Below are 26,793 nucleotides of genomic sequence, written 5' to 3'. Positions count from 1 at the left end.
GAGGGCACGCTCCGTAGATAAACCCACATCTCTGGTTTTCATCTCCCTTAAGGGTGGGAGGGGCAGAGGTGGAGCCAGGGACAGCGGCCAGGAATCTTGGGAGCTATGACAGGCCCGTCCCTAACTCAGGCCTCCTTGCTGAGCAAACCACTGACCTCACCCCTCCGTGCCTGGGGTTCATTCCAAGTCCTCCTCAGAGTACATCAGCTGAGCCCAGAAGCCTCCGACTCACTCTCCTAGCAAGGACAGAGGCAAGGGAGAAGCTGCAGGGCTCCAGCACCGCCCGCCCCCCCCCCCCCCCACGCCAGCTCTACGGCCTGCCGGGAAGTCACAGCTGTCTGAGAGCCCTGTGGCTTTGAACCTGGAATAGCGACAACAGAAGGAGCTGCCCAAGCTCCACAGAAGCTCTCAGCCTCTGAACTCCCAGAGGAGCAAGCCCAGGACAGAGGAGCCTTTGCTCCGGCCACCAAGGCTCCAAACCCAGCAGAGCTCCACAAAGGAACCCAAAGGCAGGGCCACAGGGCCGGGAAGAAGCTCCGACAGGAGGAGGGGGAGAGGAGTAATCCCTACTGGCCTCACAACACAACCCCTTCTTACAGATAAAGACAAAGAGGCTCCGAGATGTCTAGTGAGTGTGCTCTGCACGCAAGCGAGTCCCCGCAGAGGGCAGCTCTGCCTGACTCCAAGAGCTCATCCCTGTTCTTCCCATGACAGCCCACCAGGAGAGGAGCCATCCCTTGTTCGGCCTGCCCCCACTGCCCTGCTTCCAAAGCAGTCTCCGGAGCCCCTCTTGCAATCCAAACAGGCTGGCCACGGGGTGCTGCTCCACCGGTGCCTCCTCACGGGGCCCTTGCTCTTGGTCTCCCGTGCTCTTCCCCCACCGCAGTGTTAGGCAGGGTCCTGAGCCGCTGTGGAGCCCCTGGCGGTGGCCCTCAGAGCTCAAGAACTCAGAGAAGGCTGGAGCGCAGCGGTCTAGGCTAAGGAGCTGCTGGGCTCACCCGCCAGAGTGTTTCCCTCCCAGGCCGCACTGACCACTGCCAGATCTGAGTGGCATGATGCAAGACGGGGCTGGCCCGAGCCCTGACCTCTGTCCTCTCTGCCAGGCAGCCTTCTTACCTGGATGAGAGGGAGGAGCCTGGGCCATTTGTTTGGGGGGCACACGCAGATCAGTGGCTCCTCTGCCCCCACCAGAAACAGGCAAAGGCAGCACGAGAATCATCAGGAGACAGCTGCTCAGGGCTCCACGGAACTTGCTAAATAGCCAACTGAGGGACGGACAGACATCTGGTGTAGACTCTGCAACCCAAAGTCAACCCAGGTCTTCCTTTAAGATTTTACTTATTTGGGGGCACCTGGGTGGCACAGCAGTTAAGCGTCTGCCTTCGGCTCAGGGCGTGATCCCGGCGTTATGGGATCGAGCCCCACATCAGGCTTCCTCTCCCACTCCCCCTGCTTGTGTTCCCCCTCTCGCTGGCTGTCTCTATCTCTGTCGAATAAATAAATAAAATCTTAAAAAAAAAAAAAAAAAGATTTTACTTATTTGAGGGGTGCCTGGGTGGCTCAGTCGGTGAACCATCTGCCTTCGGCTCAGGTCATGATTTCAGGGTCCTGGGATCGAGCCCCACATCAGGCTCCCTGCTCAGTGCGGAGTCTCCTTCACCTTCTGCCCCCCCCTCATTTTTTCTAATAAATAAAAAATATTTTTTAAAAAAGATTCTACTTGAAAGAGAGACAGTGCATGCAAGTGGGGGAAGGGGCGAAGGGAGAGCGAGAGGGAGGGAGGGATGGAGAGAGAGAGAGAGAGAGAGAGAGAGAGACAAGCAGACCCCGCGCTGAGCGCAGAGCCCCATGCAGGGCTGATCCCATAACCCAGAGATCACAACCTGAGCCGAAACCAAGAGTCAGACAGATGCCTGATTGACTGAGCTGCCCAGGTCTTCCTTTAACAGATAGCCCCATGTCTTACCCAGGCACTTAACTCTTCCCAGCAAAAAAGTGGCAGGCCCCAGCTTCCTTCCTCTGTCTGTAAATGCTGTTCCCACTTCCCACTGGCGGCAAGAGGGTGTGGAATGCACTAGCACACCAGGGAAACACAAGCCCAAGTCAGGAGCCGGCCTCACACTAGTTCTCAAGCTGGCTCTTAGCTGTGAGGGGTGCTCCCCAGCCCTCCTCGGCTCACCCTCATAAACTACTGACATTTGCAACTGATTTGCTTTTAAGTTTAGAAAATAAACTGAAGTGGGTTCAAGACTACTCCATGACTGTCAGTCCCACCCACGTGTTTTCAATCTTTTTTTTTTTTTTTAAGATTTATTTATTTGACAGAGAGAGAGAGAGACAGAGAAAGAGCATAAGCAGGGGGAGCGCAGAGGGAGAGGGAGAAGCAGGCTCCCCGCTGAGCAGGGAGCCAGATGCAGGGCTCGATCCCAGGACCCCGAGATGGGATCTGAGCCAAAGGCAGAGACTTAACCGACTGGACCACCCAAGAGCCCCTCGATCTGCTTTCTTAAGAGAAAGAGCTGGGAAGTGCACAGAGTCCCAGGTGCGCCCTCAAGAAGAAGGATGGGCAGCATGTGAGCCTCATCTGCCCTAAGTGTCACCTGTAGGGTGTGTCCTGGTGGAACAAATGTTGGAACCACTCTCTGAGATGGTCAAGAGCTCTGAGAAGAAGGGGCAGATGGGAGAGAGAGAGACAGAGCCAGCTGCCCCCGTGGTCCCCAGCTGATCCCCAATGATACTTTCACTTCCCTAGAGGGTTCATGCCATCCAGCCCTAGTCTTTGTGGTCTCACAAATTTTGGAAGTCGTCTGCTTCATTCTGGGCAAGACAAAGCTCTCCAGAGGCTATTTGGCCACTGGGGTCACAACTGATGGTTGGCACGTCCTAAGTAAGAGGATAGATGGCCTAGGGAGAGCCCCTCGCACTCACAGAAGCCCTAAGTCCTATCTTAGCCCCTCCAGAGCCTTCCACACTCGCAGGTAGCGTGCCTTGGTGGGATGGTGTCACTAATCTTCAAAGGAAGGATGCCTCCAGCCATTGTCCTGAGGAGGGCAAGACAAGCTTCTCTGGAAGCCCAGCTCCTTGCCAACTCTCCACATCAGGAAATCAGCCTCGTCCTGGACGGGGAGGGAGCAGATGCAGGCCACAGTCCTCCCAGCTTTGGCTAACCAGAGTCACACTGGGAAACCACAACAGAAAAGAAGGCGGGAAAGATGGACTTTCCAGAAACAAAAAGCGTCCAGGGAGACCTCTGGGCTTTCGGCCTCGCTGGCAGAGCTCACATGCAGGGCCACGAAGGTGCAGAGGGGTAGGACAGGGTGGGAACAGAACCAAAGTAAGACCCTGCAGTCTGCCTGCAAGAAGCCCAGCAACCCCAGAGCTGAGACAACGACCAAGTGGACACCAAGTCTCTGAGCCCTGGGGCTCATGCGGCAGAGAGGGTCCCAGGGCTCCAGCCTGACTTAGCGTGGCTGGCCTCCCTCCACCAGGCCCAGCTGGTTACACCAGCAGATTGATGGGGAGGAGGCGCAGGTACCCACCTCAGTGCTGATTTGGAATTTATTGCAGGAGACACTCTGAGGTCTTGGGAATCCAACCCAGCAGAGTCAGGACAGATGGCAACAGCAGTGCCCGGCCATAATGCCCAAAACATCACACAGGAAGTCTCCAATGTACATACACAGAATATTCCAGAAGTTTGTTTGGACGTTGGATCTGAACCATAGGGAATGTCTTCTAATAGAAACAACGCTCTGAGGGGAAGATGTGGGTGACCGCTCAGGTGGACCATTTGTATCATTCACTCCACCGGACGTTAGGCTCTACAGGGTTGCCAGGGAATGCTTTTTCACTCTGAGGGGCCAAAGGGAAGGCCACCTGGGACAGGCAGGGGGCAGGCCAGCATGACCCAGGAGCATCGAACCCCATTGTCCCTCACTCGCAGCGCCTGCTCTGAGCCTCTTGGTGTGCCATGCACCAGGGGTTACCGCTGCCCTGGTCTAAACCTCCCAAGGATGGGTGTGGCGAGAAATCCTGTGCTTCTGCACCCCAACAAGTGTCTGGAAACCTCACGGTTGACCTGACAACCTCTGATCTAAACAAGCCTGCCAGTGAAGGCTGTTGCCTTTCCTCCTGTCTACCTCCATAGCCAGAAAGGAAGTGGTCACCAAGCAAGTCAGCGAGTGATCAAACACCACCCTCTCACTGCCTTCTCTCACACCACTGTTTCTCCTTTTCAAAAGTAGAAGCCTCGGGGCGCCTGGGTGGCACAACGGTTAAGCGTCTGCCTTCGGCTCAGGGCGTGATCCTGGCGTTATGGGATCGAGCCCCACATCAGGCTCCTCCGCTAGGAGCCTGCTTCTTCCTCTCCCACTCCCCCTGCTTGTGTTCCCTCTCTCGCTGGCTGTCTCTGTCAAATAAATAAATAAAATCTTAAAAAAAAAAAAAAAAAAGTAGAAGCCTCGGTCCCTACCCACCCCACCCTGTTGTGCCCCAGACTGCGGTGTCTTCCTCCATGGTCACTGTCCCTTGGTTGGGTGGGGGGGGTGCCTGCAAGCAAATGGGGCGCCTGACCCCATTCCACATTCTTACTCCAAACCTAGTTGAAGTAGGAAGAGAGATGAGAGGGGTCAAACGTCACAGACTACGAACAATAACTCCAGCTTCCACGTGACAGGGACCAATCTTAAAACCCAGGCACACAGCGGCCACAGCACTCTCCCCTGGTGTCCAGGTCCTCTGAGGGAAGATCTCAGGGGACATGCCACCCTTGGAGCCATGAGCAGCTCAGCGTGGAATAGCAGACAAGAAGTGCCAGTGGCCTCTAGAGGTGGGAAACAGGCACCCCAGGATCTGGTAGGCAAGGCCCGAACTGTTCTGGCCCACGAGCATGGGCTCTCGAATGCAGATTTCACAGTTCCTTCCCTTTCTACACCTCCCTATCTTTCTGGTGAAACAGGCATCATAAATGGCTAAGGGTTGGCCCAAATAAATCTTCCAAGATCTCTTTCAGCAATGAACTCTGATCCTTCTCCTTCTGGGATGAGGGGGAAGGGGGGCTCAGGGAGACAACAGAGAATACAGCAAAGGCCACCAGCCCAGGGCCTGCAGGCTGCAACCCCAATCCCCGATGAATGTGGTTATGCTTTTTAAGAAATCCGAGTTTGTCTTAGGAAATCGAGAGATTTCACTTGAAAGCCAGGATTTCTGGCTTTCTGGGAGCAGTCAGAAGAGCAAGCAATACTGGTCTCCTCTCCTGCAGGGCCAGCACTGGCTGCAGCATGAAATCCAGCTTCCTCCTTTGGCTTCATGCACACACAGCACCTGCCTGGCCTCAGCAGGTATGTGAGCTTGCAACACAACATAGTGTGGGTTTTGCAGCTGAACAACTTCAGTTCAAGTCCTAGCTCTGCCCCTTGCTAGCACAGCACCTCTTTGAGCCCAGTTCCCTTATCTACAGAAGGGGCGTAAAAACACCCCCTTACATCATTCGGGACTGTGGAATCCCCAAGCCTCACTCGAGCACCTTGGAGGAAGAACTCAGATAATGAACAGAAAGCCTATCTGGCATATCACAAGCACACGATCCGTACATATCCTTCATGCCTACCTCACCAGGTGATAGCTGCTGACAGATAGGGGCCGAGGGGCTGTCCCACCCACAAAGCTGACATCCCTGACTGTCCCACCTGAGCAGGTGCGAGACCGCACCCAGCACTACAAGCCATGAGCGATCGCAGAGAAGGTGCTCTGAAAGGTGTCAGGCGGGCAGCCCAACTCCACCACACAGACCCCCGGGATCCAGCTGTTAATACACCAGGACCGATCACTGGTCTCTGACAACAAGGAGATCTTGGCTAAAAAGCTGACAGGCTTGTGCAGGACCCAACCAAAACTGTGATCTCTCTCCCTAGCTTCAGAGCCATCCCCGAGTTCAAGGACTTGCCAAGTGGGAGCATCTGGAGTGCCCTGTGCTCAGGGCATGGGAGCTCCGTGCACAAAGCCAACAGGAAGAAGGTACTCACTGCTGGTCCTCCTGGGAGTTTGGTCCAAAGTCCAACCTTCCAGCGCCACGATGCCATCTGTTCCTAACAATCCAAGCTCTGAGGAAGGAGGCCTGGGATGGGCCGAGGTAGTCCCTGCTGCACATGCCCATCTAAGGGCTCTAACTTCTAACTCGCCCAGAGAGCTCAGCCTTTGGAGAAGCACCGACACAAGCCCGCCCTGGACTTGCTCCAGGGGCCTGAGTGTCAGGCGTGACAAGTGCTTGCCTGTTCCATGCGGCCTGCACTGGCCTGCATCCCCCCTCCTCCTGCTGACGCCATTCAGCACCCCACTTATGGGGCAAAGGGACTCCTCATTCCCCCTTCTAGGGCAAGAGAGGTGGAGAGCCCCCACAGCAAAGGAGCTTAACCTTACCCCGGAGGTCTGAACCTGACACCCACGGATAACCCTCTCAGGGATGTGCAGAACATGTGAAATTACACACACGTCTTGTGCACGTCCCCACAGCATTACTCTTGGGAGACGGTTCATAATAGTCATGGTCCAAAGGGGTCAGGAATCCACAAAGGTGAAACCACTGCAAGAAACAAGGGCTGACAGTGGCCGCTCTGCACCTGCAACTCACTGTCAGGTCCTTGGAAGACAAGTCTGACTGCCTGGGGCTGAAGCAGCCTCAGCTCTCCTTCAATCCCAGATGACCGGCATTTCTTCCCGAAGGGGCCTTGCTGGGCACTGACCCAGGCAGCACACACGCTCCTCTCCAGTAAAGATGCCACCAGTCAGAAGGCACAAAATGGGCAGGGGAAGCCCCACTTGGGTATCCAAGGCTAACACTGAAAATGGGTGAGTTCTGCATCCCTGTCCCACCTGCCTCCTCCAGTCCCTCCATCCCTCTCCCTGGGCGCCACCTCATCTTTATCAGCGGTGGCCCCAATAATGTCCATGAACAAGTGCTATGCACAGGTGCCATGCTGAGCACTGCAGAAACGGAGACACAGTGTCTATCCCCAGGGAGCGTTAACTAGCGGGAGACCATCATAATCCAAGCAGGGAGAGAAGGAAGGAGGCGCCTTCCAGGCAGACGGAGGAGCAGAGGCAGAGGTGAGAAACAGCCTGGCAGACAGAAGGGGCTGGAGCTCAGAGTACAAGTCTCAGCTTGGTGGAAGCGGAGTCAAGGACCCAGGGCCTGTTACAGAGTCTGGACTTAGAAGGGCAAGCCACGCAAGACCGTCAGCAGAGAACAGGGAAGGCAGGACCAGGCTTGCGTTTGGATCACTCAGTGTGTGCAAGAGAGAAGGGGGAGAGAGGGCGGCTTGACTGGAGGAATGCTCTAGATAAAAGTAGGTAAAATCAACGAGACCTGGCAACTGGGTGGCTATGGCGAAAGAGGGAGGAACAAAGGCATCCCACGTTTGTTTCCTGTGGGAGGACAGAACATCCAACCGATGAGACTGCCGGACTGGAGGAGGAGCAAGAGCGGGGCGAGGCCAAGAAGAAGCATGGAAGGGTCAGCAATCGAGGACAGGCAGGACACGGGGCCTGGGACTTTCTTTTCCCTTGGCCACATCACACGAATCTCGTAGGGGCCCAGAAGGTAGCTATTTAGGAAATGATACAGCATTGCCTCTCCAGTTTGCTTTTCCTTTGCAAACAAGCGGGCGCTGTAAACTACAGGCAGTCTGCTCTGGGGGTCCTCAGAGTGCCCAGTAAAACTATGGGCTCCCTTCCTTGGCCCACTCTTTTTGGTGAAGTCCGCCCTGAAATCCAAATACAAAGGTAGCTCCATCCCCCAACAGCCTCCTACCGGAGGAGGGCCCAGGCCAAGCGCGCTATCACAGGAACCAGGTCCTTCCTGCCACGTGAGCACATGGGCTCACCACTGGGGCCAGTGGGCCCAGGATGAAATCTCAGGCCCCAAACTCTCGGGGAAATGTCGTTCCGAACTGGCCCAAGGCCCCAGCACAGAGAGAGCTCAACATCTGCCCAGAGAATAAAAGAAGTCTCAGAGATGGCCCCACCTCAGCTGTCATACCAAGGCCACCCCATAAGATCATCCCACTGAGGAAGCAAAGGCTAGTGACTGTTCTGGGCCTGGCAGCTCAGGCTGTTCGATTAGTCTGTAAGATCAACTGGGAGGGCACAGGGTGCCAAATCATAGCCAATAAACGCAGCACACACGCAAAAGCCTCCTTCCTCCAGCCCTCTGCACCGGCTGTTCCCTGAGCCTAGACCACCCTCCTATCTTCTTTACCACGCTCAAGCCTTTTGTATCCCTTGAGACTCATCACACTTCAGCTTCCTCTTCTACAACACGAGGATAAAAAAGATCTGCTTTGCCTACATAACAAAAAGGAATGTGTGGTTTTTATGATGGGGCCCTTTTATAAGAAATTCCCAAATCTTATTATGGAATGGTATCTATTTAAAGGATGAAGGTTCGGGCCTTTTATAAATGTCAACACGCCAATTAAAATAAACACACAACAAAGAGTAAGCTTAGGGTACCATTTCCTCCAGGAAGCCCTCCCCGACCACATTCCCTGCACAGGGTTCAAGGCCCCTCTCCTTTGAGTTCCCAAAACACCATGCACTTCCCCTATGAAAGCATGTATCCAACTGGTAAGAACATCTGCCTGAGTGTATATGTCCCACCAGCCTGTGAGAGCTCAGCGAGGACAAGAAGTGTGTCTTTACCCATTTTCACCTCCTCACGTTGAGCAGAGCCTAGACCATAACAGGAGCTCCACGGACAAGTGCTAAACGAATGAATGACCCTGCCAAGCCCACACGAAGAGATCTGCCTCACCACTTCAATCTGTGCTGCTTCTGGCCCTCCAGGAGCACTCACTACATGAAAAGCATGGGAAGGGTGAGCGACGCATGCGCACAGGGCCCAAGCCACTCTATTCTTCTAACCCAGGAAATTTCCCTCTACGGTGATCTAGTTACCACCACCTCCCCAAACAGCACCATTCTCACCCTTAAAGAAAAAAAAGAAAAAAGAACACTCCACAAGATTTTGTGGCCGGACACAGCAGCCCTTTGTGGGTACTTAAGGTTTAAACTCACTGTGTGGCCTGTCTAGCTTCCTCCGTAGGTGGGGGAAGGCGAGTCAGTGAGGGGGCTGGCTCCCAGGAGGGAGGCACCTGGAGGGAGTCTGTGTAAACCAGGCAGAGTCAGGACCTGGGACGAGGGGACACTTTCACTTGGTGCTGGAGGAAGAGGAGGAGGGGCATTAGCAAGCCACAGGGCAAGAAAGAAAAGGGAGAATGGCAGCCCCAGCACGAGGCCGATCGTGTCACACCCCTCCCCATGGGTCAGGGGAGGCAGGAGACATAAGCTGGAATGTGAGGGTTTTCTGAAACGGGTGCCACTGGAACGTGTTAGCAACACCAGCTATGGGCTCTGGAGCCTGGAGTGGCTGATAGCATCACTGATCGTCATGACCGAGCCACAGAGGAGCGGAACCACAAAGCGTATCGAGCAGATAGTGATGCCGAGGGAAGCTCCACAGGCAGGGAAAACTAGCTGGAGAAGGACACGTTTTTGAAAAGCGAGAGGGAGGAGGAAAAAAGAAATGTTTGAAGAAATGTTTTGCAAACATTTCTTTATTAATTTCCTTCGATTTTAAAAAGCCCTTTTTACCAAGGAACAGAGAGTACCAGAAAGGAAATTTGCCTAACAATATAGTGTGAGCTTTATAATACATATAGAAATAAAACTTAGGACATCAGTAACACAAAGGACAAGGAAGGGAAATGGAAATATACCGTTGTCAGGTCTTACATCGTATGTGAAATGATATTACATGACCTGACGGTAGACTGTGATGAGTTATACCAAACAGCAACCTCTAAAAAGGTTAAACCAACAAAGTATGGCTAAATAAGCCAACAGTGGAGAGTCAATGGAATCCTAAAAAAATACTCAACGAATCCAAAAGAAAGCAGGAAAAGGAGAATAAAGAACAGACGGTATAGGGGCACCTGGCTGGCTCAGCAGGCAGACCATCTGACTCTTGATCTTGGGGTTGTAAGTTCAAGCCCCATGTTGGGCATAGAGCTTACTTGAAATCAATCAATCAATCAATCAATCAATCAGATGGTATAAATAGAAAACATGGCAAAATGGTAGATTTAAATCCAATCATACTGGGCAACCCTCTCGGGTCCCCTCCCTCCTTGGGAGCTTTGTACCATCACTTTGCTATCGCTCAATAAACTTTGCTTTGTTGCCCACCAAAAAATAAATAAATAAATAAAAATTTTAAAAAACCCAAAAAACAATAAACCCGATCATATTGATAATTACTATAAATGTTAGAAAAATCTACATAATTAAATCAATTAAATCTCTACCTCAATTAAAAGGTAGAGATTGTATGACTGGATAAAAGTGCAAGATTTCATAGATGCTATCTATACGAAACACTTTAATTACAAAGACACAGATAAACAGTTCTTACCAGTTTGCTTCGCAAAAAACAATGGAGAAATGTATACCACACTAATACCAAGAAAGTTGGATTGGTTCTGTTATTACCCGATAAGGTAGACGTCCAAGCAAGAATGTTACCAGAGATAAAAAAAGACATTTCAAAACGATAAAAGGTTAATTCATCCTGAACATTTAACAGTCCCAAATGCATACACATCTGATAACAGAGCTTCAAACTAGATGAAGGAAAAATGGACAGAATGGAAAGGAAAAAGGGGATGTCTGGGTGGCTCAGTTGGTTAAGCGTCTGCCTTCAACTCAGGTCATGATCCCAGGGTCCTGGGATCGAGACCCACATGGGGGCGGGGGGTCGTTGCTCAGCAGGGAGCCTGCTTCTCCCTCTGCCCCTGCCGCTCCCCCTGCTTGTGCCTGCGCTCTCTCTCTGACAAATACATAGATACATAAATACATATATACATAAAACCCAAAAAAAAAAAAAAAAAGAAAGAAAAAAAGAACGGAGTCTAGTCAAAGGGGCTGGATGGGACACCGTGGGCTAAAGGAGTCTCTAGATTCCAGCCCTGGCTCCACCACTACCAACAATCCCCCTCAGGCCAATCCCTTCCCTCACTGGGCTTGAGCCCTGGCATCTACAAGAATACTGACTTCATATTATAGAGTGGTTGGGATGGGAAAATATGCAAGGAAGGCATATTTAGTTCTCTCTGATTATCTCTGTGAGTTTTCATCACTTCCTTCTTTGTGCATCTCGGCAGCTTTTTTTTTTTTTTTCTTTAAGAAGGCTCCACACCCAACGTGGGGCTCAAACTTACAACCCTGAGATCAAGGGTCATATGCTCTACTGACTGAGCCAGCCAGACACCTTTGTAGTTTTCAAATTTTTTACAGTGAACATGTATAACTGATAATTAGTAAAAAGACAGTTAAATATTAAAAGTAACATGGGGCGCCTGGGTGGCTCAGTCGGTTAAGTGGCCGACCCCTGATTTCCTCTCAGGTCATGATCTCAGGGTGGTAAGATTGAGCCTGTGTGGGGCTCTGCTCTGGGTGTGGAGACTGTTAAAATTCTCTCTCTCCTTCTGTCCCTTTGACCCCCCCAACACACACAAACACACACACACTCTCTCTCCTAAAAAAAAAAAAAAAAAGATTCTCTCTCTCCCTCCCCTCAAAAAAATAAAAATAAAAAAGTAACATGAATATGATTAGTCCTTTTATTAGGCATTTACAACAATACAGAAAAATAAACTTTAAAAGCAGTGAAGAGATATAAACCAAAAAGAACTGAAAACAGGTACGCAAATAAAAACTTGAACACAAACGGTCATAGCAGCACTATTCACCAGAGCCAAAATGTGGAAACCACCCAAATGTCCATCCACTGACAAATGAATAAACAAAATGCGGTACACCCATACAATGTAATATTACTCAGCCATAAAAAGGAATGAAGTATTGATTCATGCTACAACATGGATGAACTTCAAAAACAGTATGCTGAATGAAAGACGTAAATCACAAAAGGCCACACGCCGTAAGATTCCACTTACGTGAAACACCCAGAATAGGCAAATCCACAGAAAGTGGACTAGTGATCGCCTGGGGGCTGGGGGAGGTACTAAGGGGGGGGAAGACTGCTGAATGGGTACAGGGAGTCCCCTGGCGGTGATGAAAATGTTCTAGGGGCCGCTGGGTGGCTCAGTGGGTTAAGCATTCGACTCTTGATCTCAGGTCATGAGCTCAGAGTCGTGAGCTCAAGCCTCACATCGGGCTCCACACTCAGTGGGGAGTCTGCTTCTCCTCTCCCTCTGCCACACCCCCTGCTTGTGCTCTATCTCTCTCTCAAATAAATAAAATCTTTAATTAAAAAAAATAATAAAATAAAATGGTCAATTGTATGTTATGTGAATTTCACTTTAGTTTAAAAAAAAAAAGTGAAAGAAGAGTATCTATATCATTTGGATGCTTACATATTTGCAAATGTACAGAAAATGGTTGGGAAAGATACACACCGAACTGTAACAACAGTTACCAGTTACCCCTGGTGGGGAAAGGACAAAGGATTTTTCTCTCTTATGCCTCCTGAAAATTTTTGTAATAAGCATGTATCTTTTTGACATTAAAACCTTTTTACAAAAGTAACAAACAGTATCAGATACAAAATGACATGAGAAAGGTCCCTAGAGAAAAGGAAGCTTGAGGCTACACTGTGGCAGGTGTGTAGTTCAAGAAATGAAGAAAACCAGGACCCTACATATTCCTCAAAAAAGGTAAGAAAGGGGTGCCTGGGTGGCTCAGTCGGTTGGGAGTCTGCCTTCAGCTCGAGCCATGATCTCTGGGTCTTGGGATTGAACAGGGAGCCTGCTTCTCCCTCTCCCTCTGCCTGCTGCTCCCCCCGCTTGTGCACGCTCTCTCTCTGTCAAATAAATGAATAAAATATTTTTTTTAAAAAGGGTAAGAAAGAAGAAAAAGCACTGCTCTGCTACTCAGTGTTCTGGGCAAGTGCTTTCTCCTCACAGGGCCTCAGTCTGTCCAACTAGAACACGCGTGGATTGACCCTGGTGATTTTCAAATGTTTTTACGCTGTTATTTTCAATGTTTTAAAAAGCCTCAAAACTCCTTGTGCAATTGCAGTCTTTGATAAAAGTTCAATATATAAACTTATGAAAAGTGCGTCACTCTGACTGAGGAAGGTGATGGGCTGGAGACCCCCCACCCACACCTGCAGGGGATATCCTAAGACCTCCAGCTCTGTCAGTGTAGGGAGGCAACTAAGGAAGACGGGATGGGTCCAGAACCACAGAAAGGGGAGCGCTGACTCATCACACCCAACAGAACATTTCAGAGGACAAATCTCCCAGGCGGAAGAAGCAAGGGAGAAGAGGACGGGCAGAGCAGAGATGACGTCCAAGCCAGAGATGCCAAAAGGAGCTGCCACCAGCCACACCATCAACAGCCAGTGATCAGCAAACCAAGGGTCCCGGGGGGACAGATGGACTGTGACACCCCTGGTGCCTCTGAACGAGGTCAGGCAGAGAACAGCTGTCTCCAGGTCAGCGTTCCTGCTGCTCTCGGGGCACAAACAGGATGTTTGGAAGCAGATGACCACAAGTGACCACGGGAAGCTGTGACAACCGCCTCCAGGTGACACTTCTCTTCTTTACCCAGCTTGTTTCCGGTGTGGCTGCCTCAGGCAGGCAAAAAGACTTCAAGTAGTGACCTCCAAAGAGAGAAAAGGGGCAGAAATTCTTGGAAAGTTCAGGACACGGAGGAAGAGGCCATCTGAGCTGGTAAGGCAGGGAGGAAATGAGGCCACCCCGCTACCCAGCAGCTCACCCCAATGGTGCGGCGAGGCTGCCTCTACTAAGGAAGGGTGAGGAAGCCACACATCCACTCACGGGGCCAAGACAGCCAACATGTGACCAACCAAGCCCAGCAGGGTAGCCACGTCGGGTCTCTTGAGACACAGCCTCTCCTTCAAGCCCACCCCAGACTCAAGCCAGCCCGACTTGGCTATCCTGGACTTCAGCAGTGATGAGAAACCACTCCAGTGGGTCAGCAGGCCAGGAGTCCAAGGGTGGGGGATGGCAAATCCAGAGGAAACCGAGTGCAGGCTATGGGACACTCCCATTTCCACCTAAGGAAGAGGAATGTTCCTGGAAACAGCGAGTGAGGAAAAGCCTGGCCAGGACTCTCTGAGCCACTTCTACCTCCCCACAGGGCTCAGGCTTGACCTAACAGACCCACTGCCCCTAAAAAGGCACAGAGGCAGGCAGGGCCGCCCAGCCACTGGGCCAGCTTCTTGCTATTAGCTGGGCTCACTCAAGTGACAAAAACCTCGGTTTAGGGTCCAGAAAACCACACTCTCCCTTTCTTTACTGCTACTGGGAGCCTCAGTGGCCTAGACCCATCCTGTGAGTCTTTAGAGATGTCATGGAGCCCCCTTCACGGCCTTCCTTGACCATAGGAAGGCCTGTGGTTCTAGAAAAAGCCCAGCGCTGAAAGGGATCTCAGGGCTGCTCTCTGTGGCAGCTCTCAAATGTTAAGTGTTAGATGAGCAATTAGTATAAACCAAGCCACGGAACGACCTCCTTCCCCAGCCACTTTCTCCTCAAAGCCACCAAAGAGGCTCTGGGGAAATGCAAGGTCTTATAACTAAAACCAAATTTAACACCACCAGCACTAAGGGGACAATCATTTCACCTGGAGAGCTGTACCCCCAAGCTCTCTACCCCACAGGGTCCTGAGGGTCCCAAATCACATCCTCCCAGGAGATAACCCAAGTCTGATTCTTCCCTCAGACCCAGCTGAATGGTCAACCAGGCTCATGGGCACTAAATATTTGCCACCTGTCCTCTCTACCCACTACTATTTAACACTGGAAAAAAGTAAAAAAATTTAAAAATTAAAAATAAATAAATGTTTGCCGCCAAGGCCACAGCAAACACAGGCAGCGGACTGGTGAAGTGGAGAGGTGACAGAGAAAGCCAAGGCCCCAAAGCAATGTCTGGATTATTCCAAGGAGGAATGATAATAACAACCATCCCATTTATTGGGTACTTTATTTTTTTTAAAGATTGAGTTATTTATTTGAGAGAGAGAGAGAAAGTGGGGGGAGGGAGAATCTCAAGCAGACTCCCCACTGAGCATAGAGCCTGACGCAGGGCTCAATCTCATGACCCCAAGATCATGACCTGAGCCAAAATCAAGTCAGACACTTGACCGACTGAGCCACCCAGGCGCCCCTTACTGAGCACTTTAAAGCATTTTTTGAGAAGTGTGCCTGCTTCACTGACGTTAAGGGTGCAAGGCGACCTGCCGAGGTCATGCAGGCAGCAATGATACAGACCTAGACTGGCTGATGTCAGAGCCTGTGTTCCGTTCTCCACACTACGCTGCCTCCCCAGCAACCTAGAACGTAGAGGGTCGCTCGCTCGGATTCTCCAGCAGAGGAAGAGGTTTGCTGCAGGTCTGGCATCACAGTGGGTGTCCGCAGTTCATACCCATTTAATCATCAACCACCATCAAATATTTATTAAGCAACTGCAGAGAACCGAGCTGAACTTGGCACTGAGAGATACCTGAAAGGCAGACAAGATCCCTGTCTTCAAGATACCCTGCCTACATGGTAGAGGGGGAGACAAAAGGAAAGAAGTCCAATTTACATTATACTGAAGTGGGAGGGTCAAGAGGTTGGCTGGTTTGAACCAGAAAAAAAAGCCTTCTCCAGGCAGCGGCGCAGAGATCTTAAAGGAGGAGGGGGAGGGGAGACAGACAAGTGAGGGGGAGGGGAGACAGACAGGTAAGGGGGAGGGGAAACTGACAGGTAAGGAGGCAATTTTCTGCAAGCTGGACAAAGATCCAGACTCAAGGAGAAGCTAAGTGCTTGGAGTGGTCAGAAGTCATATCTCATGCAGAGAATGAAGCTTAGGAAAGCCCCTAGATGGGACGCCTGGCTGGCTCAGTCAGTGGAGAATGTGACACTTGGGTCTTAGGGTTGTGAATTCAAGCCCCACACTGGGTGTAAAGATTACTTTTTCATAAATAAATAAAATCTTAAAAATCTTAAAAAAATGAAAAAGAAAAGAGAAGAAAAGAAAAGGAAAGAAAAGAAACGAAAAGAAACCCCTAATATTTAGCAAGTATGTATTTGCCATAAACATGGGGCAGAAAGAGAACATTCTCAGAGCCTCCCCAGGCAGGCCCACTGCAGGCAACGGGAGGACCAGGCCAGCCCAGTGGTGTCTTGGAGGCCGGGCATCCGGTCTTAAAAGAGACAACAGAAGGATCTTTATGTGTAACTCCTAATGTTTTAAATGTTGGCAACTGAACAACACGGGGGTTAAGGGCACCGATGCCCTGAGAAGTTGAAAATCTACATAACTTCTTTTTTTTAATAACATCAACATTTTAATAAGTGACTTATGTCAGTCAGTTATGATAATCCACATATAACTTTCAAGTCCCCCAAAATGTAGCTGCTAATAGCTTGCTGTCGGCTGGATGTCTTACTGATAATATAAACAGTTGATGAAAACATATTTTGTATGTATGTTATATTTTACGCACATTTTTTTGTATACTACATCCTATACTCTTACAATAGAGTAAGCTAGAGAAAAGAAAATGTTAGGGAAATCATAAGAGAAAATCCATTGATAGAACTATACTGTATTTATTTTTTTAAAAACCACGTATAAGTGGACCCACACAGTTTAAACCCATGTTGTTTAAGGATCAAACTATAATTTGAAATATTTTTAAATACTATGAAGGCCAAGCAACACGGGTCTTCAGGCCAAATCCAACCCGTGGTTCCTGTATGAAGAACCAAAAAGAGAATGGGTTTGGTGCCAGAGGACATAAGGTGATGCTCTCAGGTCAAGCTCTTGCATCAGGATCTGGGTGACACTGGGTGTGTCCCTAAGTCCCTGGAGCTGCAGTTTAGCTTCCTCATTTGCAAAATGGGGAAAACTAGCACCCACCCCAAAGAATTGTGGTCAGAATCCTATCAACAATGATGAAGCACAGGAAAACATTGCCTAAATCTCAAAGCATTGAGCAAAGGCCCACGATGTCACACAGGCGAAGAGAAGAGAGGGGACAATCACAGAGAGGGCAGACAATGCCTGAGGCCACGAAGAGAGAGTGAGGAGGAAATGAGCTGGGTCTTTGCTGGCGTGCAGGCCGGAAGAATCTGGACAATAGAACCCACGTCAGGGGTGGAAATACAAATTTAGGAGTAGCCAGCACACAAGTGAAAAAAGAGGTCACGCAAGTAGATAAATTGACCTAGGTAACTAGGAGCAAAACAGGGGGCCAGCAGAAGCCTTTGGAATAACACAGAGGTGGGCCCCCGCAAAGGGATTCGAAGGAAGTAGGGAAGGAAGCTTGGGGGGGGCGGTGTCTGTGGAAAAGCAGATCTCAAGGGAGGGAGGGGAAATATGGCCGCTAAAGAGTGGGATGCATTCTTAGCAAAAGAGAAAACGTGGAAGAATGGCCCAGGCTGTGTTAAAAACAGAAAAGGAGCAAAGGAAAGACGTCATGAAGAAGTTAGAAGGGGCAGATGGGTAAAGAGAGGGAACGAGAAGGAAAAGGGACCCATGGAGGGCCACGTCAGGTCTACGCTGATGGGATATATGGGGGGGAAGGGTATAGGGGCTCATGAAAGGTGCTGAGGTGGAGAGATGTGTGGGGGGAGTGAACAAACAGCCAGCCGTGGAGGGTCTATCTGCTGTGTGCCAGGCACTCCCACACCCCTCGTCTCCCGTGGACTCCCAATGACACAGGAGGCAGGCTGTAGGCCCATTTTACAGTCTGCTTTCAACAGGATTTTTCTCTTGTCAAGAGCGAGGCCCAGGTCTCCATGGCTTATTCAAAAGGATACACAGACTGCTGTCCAGAGGCGTCTCAAGCAGCCTGAGGATCCATGAGCTAAACCGAAGAGAGCTCCCCAGAGCCTTCCGCCCACCTTCACGCTCACCCAGGGCTCTACTATTCAAAACAGCTGGAAATGTGCGCCCTGCTCTCCCCAACAAGAAAACAGAACAGAACATGGCTGTCTCTGCCAAGTGAGTTCTGAATAAGCTGCATTCCATTTCATTAAAACAATTACCTGAGTCCCAGCCAAGAATTACATACAGCTTCCTCACAGCACCGCCCCTCCCCCCCCCAAAACACACATCGTGCTGCGTTTCAAACAAGCAGAGAAAGGCCATGACACACCACTCCGAACCCTCTCACTAGGAAGATCCCTTGATCCCTACCAAGTGGCCAGCCTCCGCGTCCTTGCACGCTGACAGACAGACGTGAGTCTCAAAGGAGACCCTCGAGTGAAGTGCTCCCCTTACAAGAAAAAACCTGCCGGCTGCCCAAAATGTTCCTAGTAGGCACCAGGCCCTCAAAGCCAAGGGGGGGCCATGGTGCCAGAATCCAGCTATTTCTCCCAAACAGACGGGAGGCCCAAGTGGCCCAGCTTTGAGTCAGCACAAAACAAGACAAGAGGGACCTGGGAGTGGAGATTCCAGGAGAGGAAGCTTGAAGGCTGGAGAACTGAATGACCAAACCTGAGCTGCAAAGCAAGAGCCCAGGGGCCACTCTGGCCCACGCTGCCCACAGGCTAGTGGTGTTCTTTTGGCCACAGATAAGAGGTTCATGATGTGAGGCAAATGGCATTTCATCCCCTCCCCCAGGCTCCAGCTGCCCAGAGGCTATTCTTTTGCAAAGCCTTGCTCTGCTTCCCACCCAGGCAACCCTCTCCAAAATCTGACCAGAGCCCAGCATCTCCCTCGCCCTGACCCCGGTCTGATTAATGTCGCCACACCCAAAATAACCCCCGGAGGACAGGCTGCCTCCACACTGCGGAAGCTCACTGTCTCTGGCGGGCCCTGTCCTTTTAACTGTGTGGGTCACTGTGACTGTGTGCCCCCACCCGAGCTGAGAGTTACCAGGCTGATCATCCCAGGCCTGCTTGGCTCCTGTCGGCCCACCCAGTCTTTCCATCAGGGGCGCAGCGTCACAGCAGGCCAAGGGTCACAGGGAGACGCTGACGTACACACGTACACTCCTGGCTGAATAACCCTGAGCCCGCTATGCAATAACCCATGTTTTACTTTTTGCCAACTTTTTATCATGAAAGTGTCTAAACATACAGAGTAGCTGAAAGACCATTTCAGTGAGCACCCACATACCCTCTACCTAGATTCAGTCATTAACACTTTGTCATTTTGTATAAACAGGCACATGTGCTTGCAAGCTTTCTCCCTCTATACATACCTATGTGTGTATATATACACCCCTTTTTTTTTACTGTATCATTTCAAACTGAGTTGCAGACATCGTGACATTTTTACTCCCAGATACTTTTAGCATGCACCTAACAATGACAATATTCACCCATAAAACCACAATACCACAATCACACAAGAAATAAGCATTAAAAGGCCATCTTTAAGGGAAAACTTGGCCACCGGGGGCTCTGCTGGGCCTGGCCAACCACACGTTCTGCCTGCCACTGGCCCAGCGTCCAAGGCCTCCCCGGAGAGGCCAGCCCTGAGTCCCACTGGTTAGGCAATCAATTCGTTAGCTGGAAGACTTATCAGGACATGAATGCACGCTTCAGGCCAGATGTGAGACTCCCAACAGGCCCCCAACTGAAGAGGCAAAATGAACCTGGGGGCTGGGGAGGCTCTGGGCCTATCCCAGGTGAGGAGACAACTCCTGGACACCCCTTTTAATCAGGAGTTTTGTCAAGGTTTCTGTGAAACCTCAGCCCCCTAATTCTCTCTCTCCCTCTCTCCCTCCCAGAGGACACCCTCAATTCTCCATCTTAAAAGTTTTCATTGACTTCCTCTTCTGGAAATGGGCCGGCTCCAACTGGCGGCAATGTACAAACACATGAACGAAGACAGGAGCGTGTCTGTACGGGCCAGGGGCACAGAGGGCTTGATTCCAACCAGGAGTAGAAGAGGGACCTCAGAGGACTAGCTTCTGTCCTGAGGGGTACAGGTGACTAGACAGGAGTGACCGGGGGGGGGGGGGGGATGGGAGGGCATTGTGCGGCAGACCCCATCACAAGTGCCCAGCAGCCCATCCCGAGAAAGAACGAAGGAGAGGGAAGAGGATGGATGGGAGAGACCGAACAGAGAATGGGGGCTGTGGGGAGGGGGCAGAAAAGATTTTTAGCATCCTAGAAATGGAAAACAACCAAACCAACAGGTAAGCAAGATTCAATCCAGTATCATGAACAGAGGTGTAAAAATGGTTACAAGCCCAACTCTTCATTTAAACCCCAGCCCTGCCACTCACTAGTTAACAGAATTTGGGTAAGGGGGCTAACCCTCTCTGTGCCTCAGTTTCATCGTCTGTAAAACGGACAGTAGTAATAATAATAATAGAAACTGTGCCTCCTATGGTCAACATGGGTCAGTGAAACACGCGTGTGTGGTGCCCAGCACAGTGCCTGTACATACTAAGTGCTCAATAAACACTATGGGAAAGAGTTCTACGGATGTTCGTTATTATTAATTAAGGCACCGAGACCGGGACAACCCAGGGAAGAGCTGCAATGAGGTGAAGGTGGGAGGAGTTTTTCAACTTTCTGGCCCTGGAACAAGGTAAAGGCCCAAGGAAGCTTTGGGGGGTCAGCACACTCCATGCGACATGAGTTCTACGGGGGAGAGGCGCTGCTCAGTGCCCCGGCGGTAACTCTGGCCTTCTGTGGGCCCCTCCAGCCAAGGACCCACCCAGCCTCCCAATGCATGGCCGTCACTGGGGAAGCTGGAGAGAATATTGCGATGCTCCCTTGGAAGACCTCCAACCCACAGCGGCAGGGCTATGGCCCCAGCAACCCGAACCTCTCCACACCGAGCGGGCTACCCAGGCAGCAGACAGCTTAGCACAACGGAAAGCGCACTTGCTTAAGAATCAAACACACCAGGGTTCAGAGCCCAGCTCTGCACCTCACTAGCATACAGCCCAGAAGATCTGGCGCTGACGCGGAACACACCATCGCTCCCCAGGCTGCCTCTGCCGCGGGTCCAGCAGCTGGGTGCCCTGACCCTGGCCTAACACACAGAGGCACCACAGACAGGCAAGCCCAAAGTCCAGACTTTCCATGGAAACAGGGAGGCTCCGTAGCCCGGAATGCCCCAGGCAACTCCCCTGCCCCCCTAGCACTCCCCCCAAGGACAATGAGGCACTGTTTTTCAGAGGGTCAAGACTGCTGAGAAGCTGAAAGAAGACATGTCCAGATTCTAGCAGCAACTGGGCATTGCCAACAGCTGGCTGTTGCCCCTGGAAGAAATGGAAAGGCAAAGCTATCAAGGTCTGAACTGGCCCCACCCTTTGCCACAAAGGCCGTTTATTCAGGATGGCCCCCAGGGCACAAAATTTGAAGGTAACTAGCAATTAGTCAGCAGGCCCATGGCTCACCCCCCAGTTAGTCACCTCACCCAGCACTTAACCTGATTATGATTTAGATGACCAGATCTGGAATTGGATCTGTCTGGGTTCCAATCCCAACTTCCCCCAGTAAACCTCCCAGAGCTCCTTTCCCAATCTGTAAAGCGGAGATAAACACCTCCCTCTCTGAATGCCAGTGATCATAACCCGCGCTGAGTCCGACGCCTGTCTCCCATCAAGCACACGTGACCATTACTGGACCGCAGCTGTGGTCACAGGCCCCCAGAAGGACTAGGAACATGAACGAGGGGAGAGTGAGGAGTTGGGTCCGAAACCGTAATCCGAGTACATCTCAGTGTTGTGGGAACTCTGTCCAGGAAACTCCAGCCAGAACTCAACAGAGCGAACTCCGGGCCAAACCAGCATCTAAACTGTAATGGGAAAAGCCACCAGCAGCCACCCCGCAGCACAAAGAGGAGAGAACACACAGGGAAGGGCAGTGTTTATGTTTTTCTGCCCAAAGAGCTATAAATTTGTAACTTATTAAACAGCACATGGTGAGTCTGTCACTGGCCGCTATGGGGAGGAAAGAGTTCCCCAATTTTTAAGACCTGAAAAAAAAAAAAAGTCACAGCAGAGACTCTGCCCCCTCTAGCCTTGCCACAGGACGGACCATAAACTCTCCCGTTTCAGGGACCAGGAGGCTCACAGCTGAGAGCACTCTCAGGAAAAAATAAAAACAAGAGGCCTGGCCTTTGTGTCCACCCTAACTAAGGAAAACAGCTGACAGGCAGTGTGTTGAGCAGCGATCCAGACAGCTGATGGGGCCTGAGGACAGAGGCAAATTCCTCTCCTCTCCTGCTCGCCCCACTGCTCCCACCCGGGGCTCCGGGGCAGCCAGGCGTGGCTGGCCTCCTGGGAGCTTAGGCCAAGGAGGTCAGGCAGCCCAGAACAACTGGGGAGTCTGTGCTGAAAGGCAGCAGAAGTTACAGGTGGCAGCCGTCACCCCCTGCAGCCCCTCTTTCACGTGCTGCTCACCCCCCCTCAGGAAGAGGGGCGTCTTGGTACACAAGAGCTGCAGATCTAGGAGCTAAGGACTGGTTTGGTTTGGTCATTCCATGGCGGTGCAGCCTTGGGCAAGTGAATCAACCTCTCTCAGTCTGTTTTCTCTGTTTGTAAAAGGCAAGTAATAATGACGGCAGTGGCCCTAAGTAAGGGGCTCTTATAAAGGGTTGCTGCGAAGGAGGACAGGACAAGTGGAGGTATGGGGAAGCACCCCATAAACAGCAAATTTCAATTCCTGCAGTCCCCTCTGCCAGTATACTCTTTCCTCAAGACTCACTCAGTTTTCTGGCCCTAAATGGAAGACTGTCAGAGGACAGGAATTCTGGACTCCAACAGCAAACTCTACAAAACTCTCTCAGACCTTCGAACAGTACTGTGTGGAAGGGGCTGTAGAAAAGCAACAGAAACACATCAGCGTTTTAGAAACTGCAACTCTGCTCCCCAGTTCCTGCTGGAAAAGCATCGAGACTTTCAGATCCTGATTCAAAAAATATCCCCTAATCTCCTTTCAGCTTATTTTTTATGTGAAAAAAATACCTGCCTGCAAGCCATGCCAACCTTGAGTGTGTTGGAAAAATGGGTGCCAAGCCTGACCCAAAGGCAGAACTATGCTTGGCAGCCATCACGCTCTGCAAAACAGGCAGGACTATACACCATCCCCGGCACCAGGATCTCTCGGCGGCGCCGTGATCTTTTTCAAAAGGAAGCTGGCGGTCCTCCTCCCTGTCCCCTTGGAAGTCCAGCGCCTACAAATAGCCAGTCTTAACTTAATGCCCTGTGCGCTTGGGGGCAGCTAGTCAGGGCTGTCTGATGAATCTACTCCTCAGAGCCTGGGACAGAGAAAGCATCAGTGGTCACACAAGCCACCCACAGTGCAGAGAGGGAAGACAAGGCTCCTACAGAGAAGAAACTTTCCCCCCCTTACCTCCTCAGCTCAGAGGCCCTCTGGCTACAGGCATGAAGGGGAGGAAGAGAGAGAATGAAGAGTGAATCCTCTCACTCTAGGGTTTAGGCCACTCAAGGCATTCCTAGAACCCTGGCATCAACCCCCTTGGGTTTAGTGTCAGGTTCCAGGAGATACTTTTCCCTGTCCTAACACCAGATCAAGACTGGACTGAAAAGAGTAGTCTGGGAGCTCTGATAACATGAAAACAGTAAAACTCTGTTCTGGGCATCCTGTCCTTCTTACCTGTGTGGCCTCCAGCAAGGTTGGATGCTGGGGGATGGGAGGAACTCTGCCAGCCCGGACAAGTCCAGAGATGGCCTTACCTTGGGGCCCACTTCCCACCTCATTCCCCTGGCACTGCACCAGAATCTGGGAGCAGGGGAAGAATCATGTCTCCCCAGCTTATTCTTTTAGGATTCGGCTGATCTCTGATAGGAAAGGGGAGGGGCAGGTCCATAGAGTGGACAGGGCAGTCGGGAAATGGAGTGACCAGCCCACGAAACAGGGTGCCCAGAGCTGGACTTGGGGGGAGTTAGTGGGCACAGGATGAGAAACTTGTCTTTGTGGGGGTGTGGTCATTGGAGGTTCATCTCTAACTTGTGAAATGAAAGGGGTGGCCTTTAGGGGGCTCTCCCTGAAGTGGGGGTCCTCAAAGGGGTGGGAGCAGGTCCTGGAAATGAGGGACCAACCGAGTTTCGGCAGCTGTTGTTCCCTGAGCTGGGCAGCCGATCAGTGAGGTGGGGGTGGGGGAGCCGTCTGTGAAGGGAGGGTCCCACAGCGGGGGAAGCGATGTGGTGCAGGCAGTGGGGGTCCGTCCCTGAGGCGGACGGGGCGGGTCCCTGAAGTGCAAGCTGGCCCCTACGGCTGGTCTGGGAGATGGGGGTGGGTCCCCGAGGTCCGGGGTCCGGAGGTGGGGCCGTCCCCGAGGAGGGGGCTGGCGGCTATAAGGACCGCCGCGAGGCCGGCCTGGCCCGGGACTCAGGCCCAGCTGGGGATCCCGGCCCCGCGGAACCCCGGTATTCAGCGAGCAGAGTCGGGACGCGGACCGCCGGGGGCGGGATCCCGCGGCCCCCGCCGCTCGCTCGCGCCCGCCCAACCCGGGGCCGCGCGCCCCTCGCAGCCTCCTCCCTCGGCCTCCCGCTCACTCACCGAGGTCGTCCATGGTGGGACCGCGGGCACCAGGAGCCGGGTCGGCGTCCCGCTCTCTGCCCGTCCCGGGGCCGCTCCTCTCCGCCCAGCAACTTTTCCGTCGCGAGCCTCGGCCCGGACCGGTACGCGCCGCCGCCGCGCGCGCCCGCGCCCGCCGTGCGCCCCGCCCCCGCCCGCGGTCGCCCCCGGGAGCAAGCAGGCCCCGCCCCGTGAGCACGCTACCCCCGCCCCGCCGCCGGCCCGCGAGCGCGCGCCGAGGCTTCAGTGGGCCACGCCGGGTGGGGCGGCGGCGCCCCCTCGCGGCCAAGCCAGCAGGCGGGAGACTCCCAGGCCTTCAGGCCCTGCGGTCAGTCTCTGCCCGTCTCAAAGTCACATGTCTGACCGTCTGTCTGACAGATCCATCTCTTGTGTTGACATCTCACGGTCTGACCTGTGTCTGTGCATCCATCAGTCACTCACTCATCACATGTCCATCAGCTGGAGAGTCAGATTTGTCCACCAGTCTATCTGTCTGTCTCCCAGTAGGTCATCTCCCAGGAGGACCCTAAATCAGTACCAGGCAAAGCAGGGAAGCTTTGGAGGACCTTTCTTGGGTCGCCCTGTGGACCGATGGCAGCGCAGCTCGCAATCGGCACTTTGAGGCCAGACTCAATACTTCCCAGGGTATATATCCCCTAATCTTCCACATGTCCACCCTCCCTTAGAGGGAGACTTTTCCAAAACTCTGCAGGGACCAGAGGGGACCCCACCTTGGACACTAAAGGAAAAACTTCAAGGAGATTACACTCAGTGCCAGGCATAGTTTCCTGAAACACCCACTACCACCCCAGAGCCCAGAGGAGATGAGTAGAAACCAGGTAATAGTAACAGAGGCCATTCATCGAGTGCCAGACACTACGCAGCTACTATTGAAGTTAATTCTCATAGAGGCTCCTGTGACTATCAGCCCTTCTCCACTCTTTGCAAAGGGCAAGGGTAATTCGTCGATTCTATATAAAAATGTCCTGTAAGCACAACTTCGAGGTCCCCTGCCCACCAGAATCCAGACCCCAAGACCCTCTAGGTCAAGTCAGGTCCTCCAGGAAGCAGATGTTGAGATGGAGTTAGGGCAGGGGGGGTGGCGGGTAAGGCTTGTGAAAGGAAAGGGGAAGAAGCAGGATCGGGCAAGGACTCAGATCTGACAAAGATAAATAACCTAACAGGGAGTGCCGGAACAAAAACTTGTTGGAGGAGCCCCATTGGGCAGAAGTGTTCCGGGCCCAGTTGCCCGGCCATGTTCAACCACTGGCTGGGGATGCCTTGGAAGAGCTTAGCCTTGCCCTGAAAACCCTGCATCTGGAAGCTGCCACTCCTCAATCTGGAGCACAAGCTCTTCTTTGAAGGCAGAACCAGGTAGCTCACCTTTGGCTGCCACTTCCTCCTACATTAAAACTCAAGAGCCAAGACTGCTCCCCAACCAGGCAGTCACGCTATCTCATGCCCTCCCAATGCCTTTAATATACCTCTGTTTTGCAGGCACTTCTCACTCCTGCAATTTACATGTAGTGGTGGGTTTCTTTGATAAATGTCCTTCATGCTATTAGACGAAAAGCACGTGAGGGCAGGAACCATGTCCATTCCTAGGGGTGCAGTATATAGGAGGTCCTGCTCAGTATATATTTGCTGAATGACTGGTGGGCATTATGCCTGACACTCGGAATGAAGCAAACCATAGTCCCTTTCCTCAGAAAGTTCATGGTTTAATTGAAGACACACAAGATAAGTAGTGAAGTCACTCATTAATTCACCCAGTGGTGAGATATTTAACAGTGCCTGCGCCGTACCAAGAGCTGTGTTCAGGCTAGAGATACAGGTATGAATAAAATGGAGATGGGGTCTGCCTTCTTTGGGGTTACAGTCTAGAAAGGCAGGCAGAAGGGCAAATAGGCCTATATGAAGAATGAATACCCTCACACCATTCCCAGCTGCCTAGAACAGCATATGCAAAGGCCTATGCGTAAGGCAGAGGCCATGGTGCACTGGAAGGACTGGAAGGAATTTGCAGCACGAAATATGAGGTGGGGAGTGAAAACGGGGAAACAAAAGGATCAGCAAGGCCATACTTTTTTATATTGATTACAGGTTGTTACAGTAACATATAGGATATATTGGAGTAGATAAAACATTAATTTTACTTGTTTCTTTTTACCTTTTTTAAAATTTTATTTTATTTAATATTTTTTAAAAATATTTTATTTATTTATTTGACAGGAAGAGCAAGAGAGCACAAG

The 26,793-nt window shown here is 51.6% G+C and overlaps 1 protein-coding gene across 1 annotated transcript in view; it reads right to left on the bottom strand.

The window, feature by feature from the left end:
* PXN (paxillin) overlaps positions 1-24,670 on the bottom strand; it is a 45,904-nt gene extending 21,234 nt beyond the window's left edge. Inside the window, 1 exon segment of the mRNA XM_044389898.3 lies at positions 24,524-24,670. Within this exon segment, the coding sequence (XP_044245833.3) occupies positions 24,524-24,536 (13 nt within the window). The 5' untranslated portion in view covers positions 24,537-24,670.
* Between the last annotated feature and the right edge of the window lie 2,123 nt (positions 24,671-26,793).

The sequence above is a fragment of the Ursus arctos genome, unplaced genomic scaffold (genome assembly GCF_023065955.2).
Source record: "Ursus arctos isolate Adak ecotype North America unplaced genomic scaffold, UrsArc2.0 scaffold_34, whole genome shotgun sequence".
NCBI classification, from domain to species: Eukaryota; Metazoa; Chordata; class Mammalia; order Carnivora; family Ursidae; genus Ursus; species Ursus arctos.
Note: the sequence above shows the minus strand (reverse complement) of the source record. Positions and strands in the feature narration are given on the sequence as shown.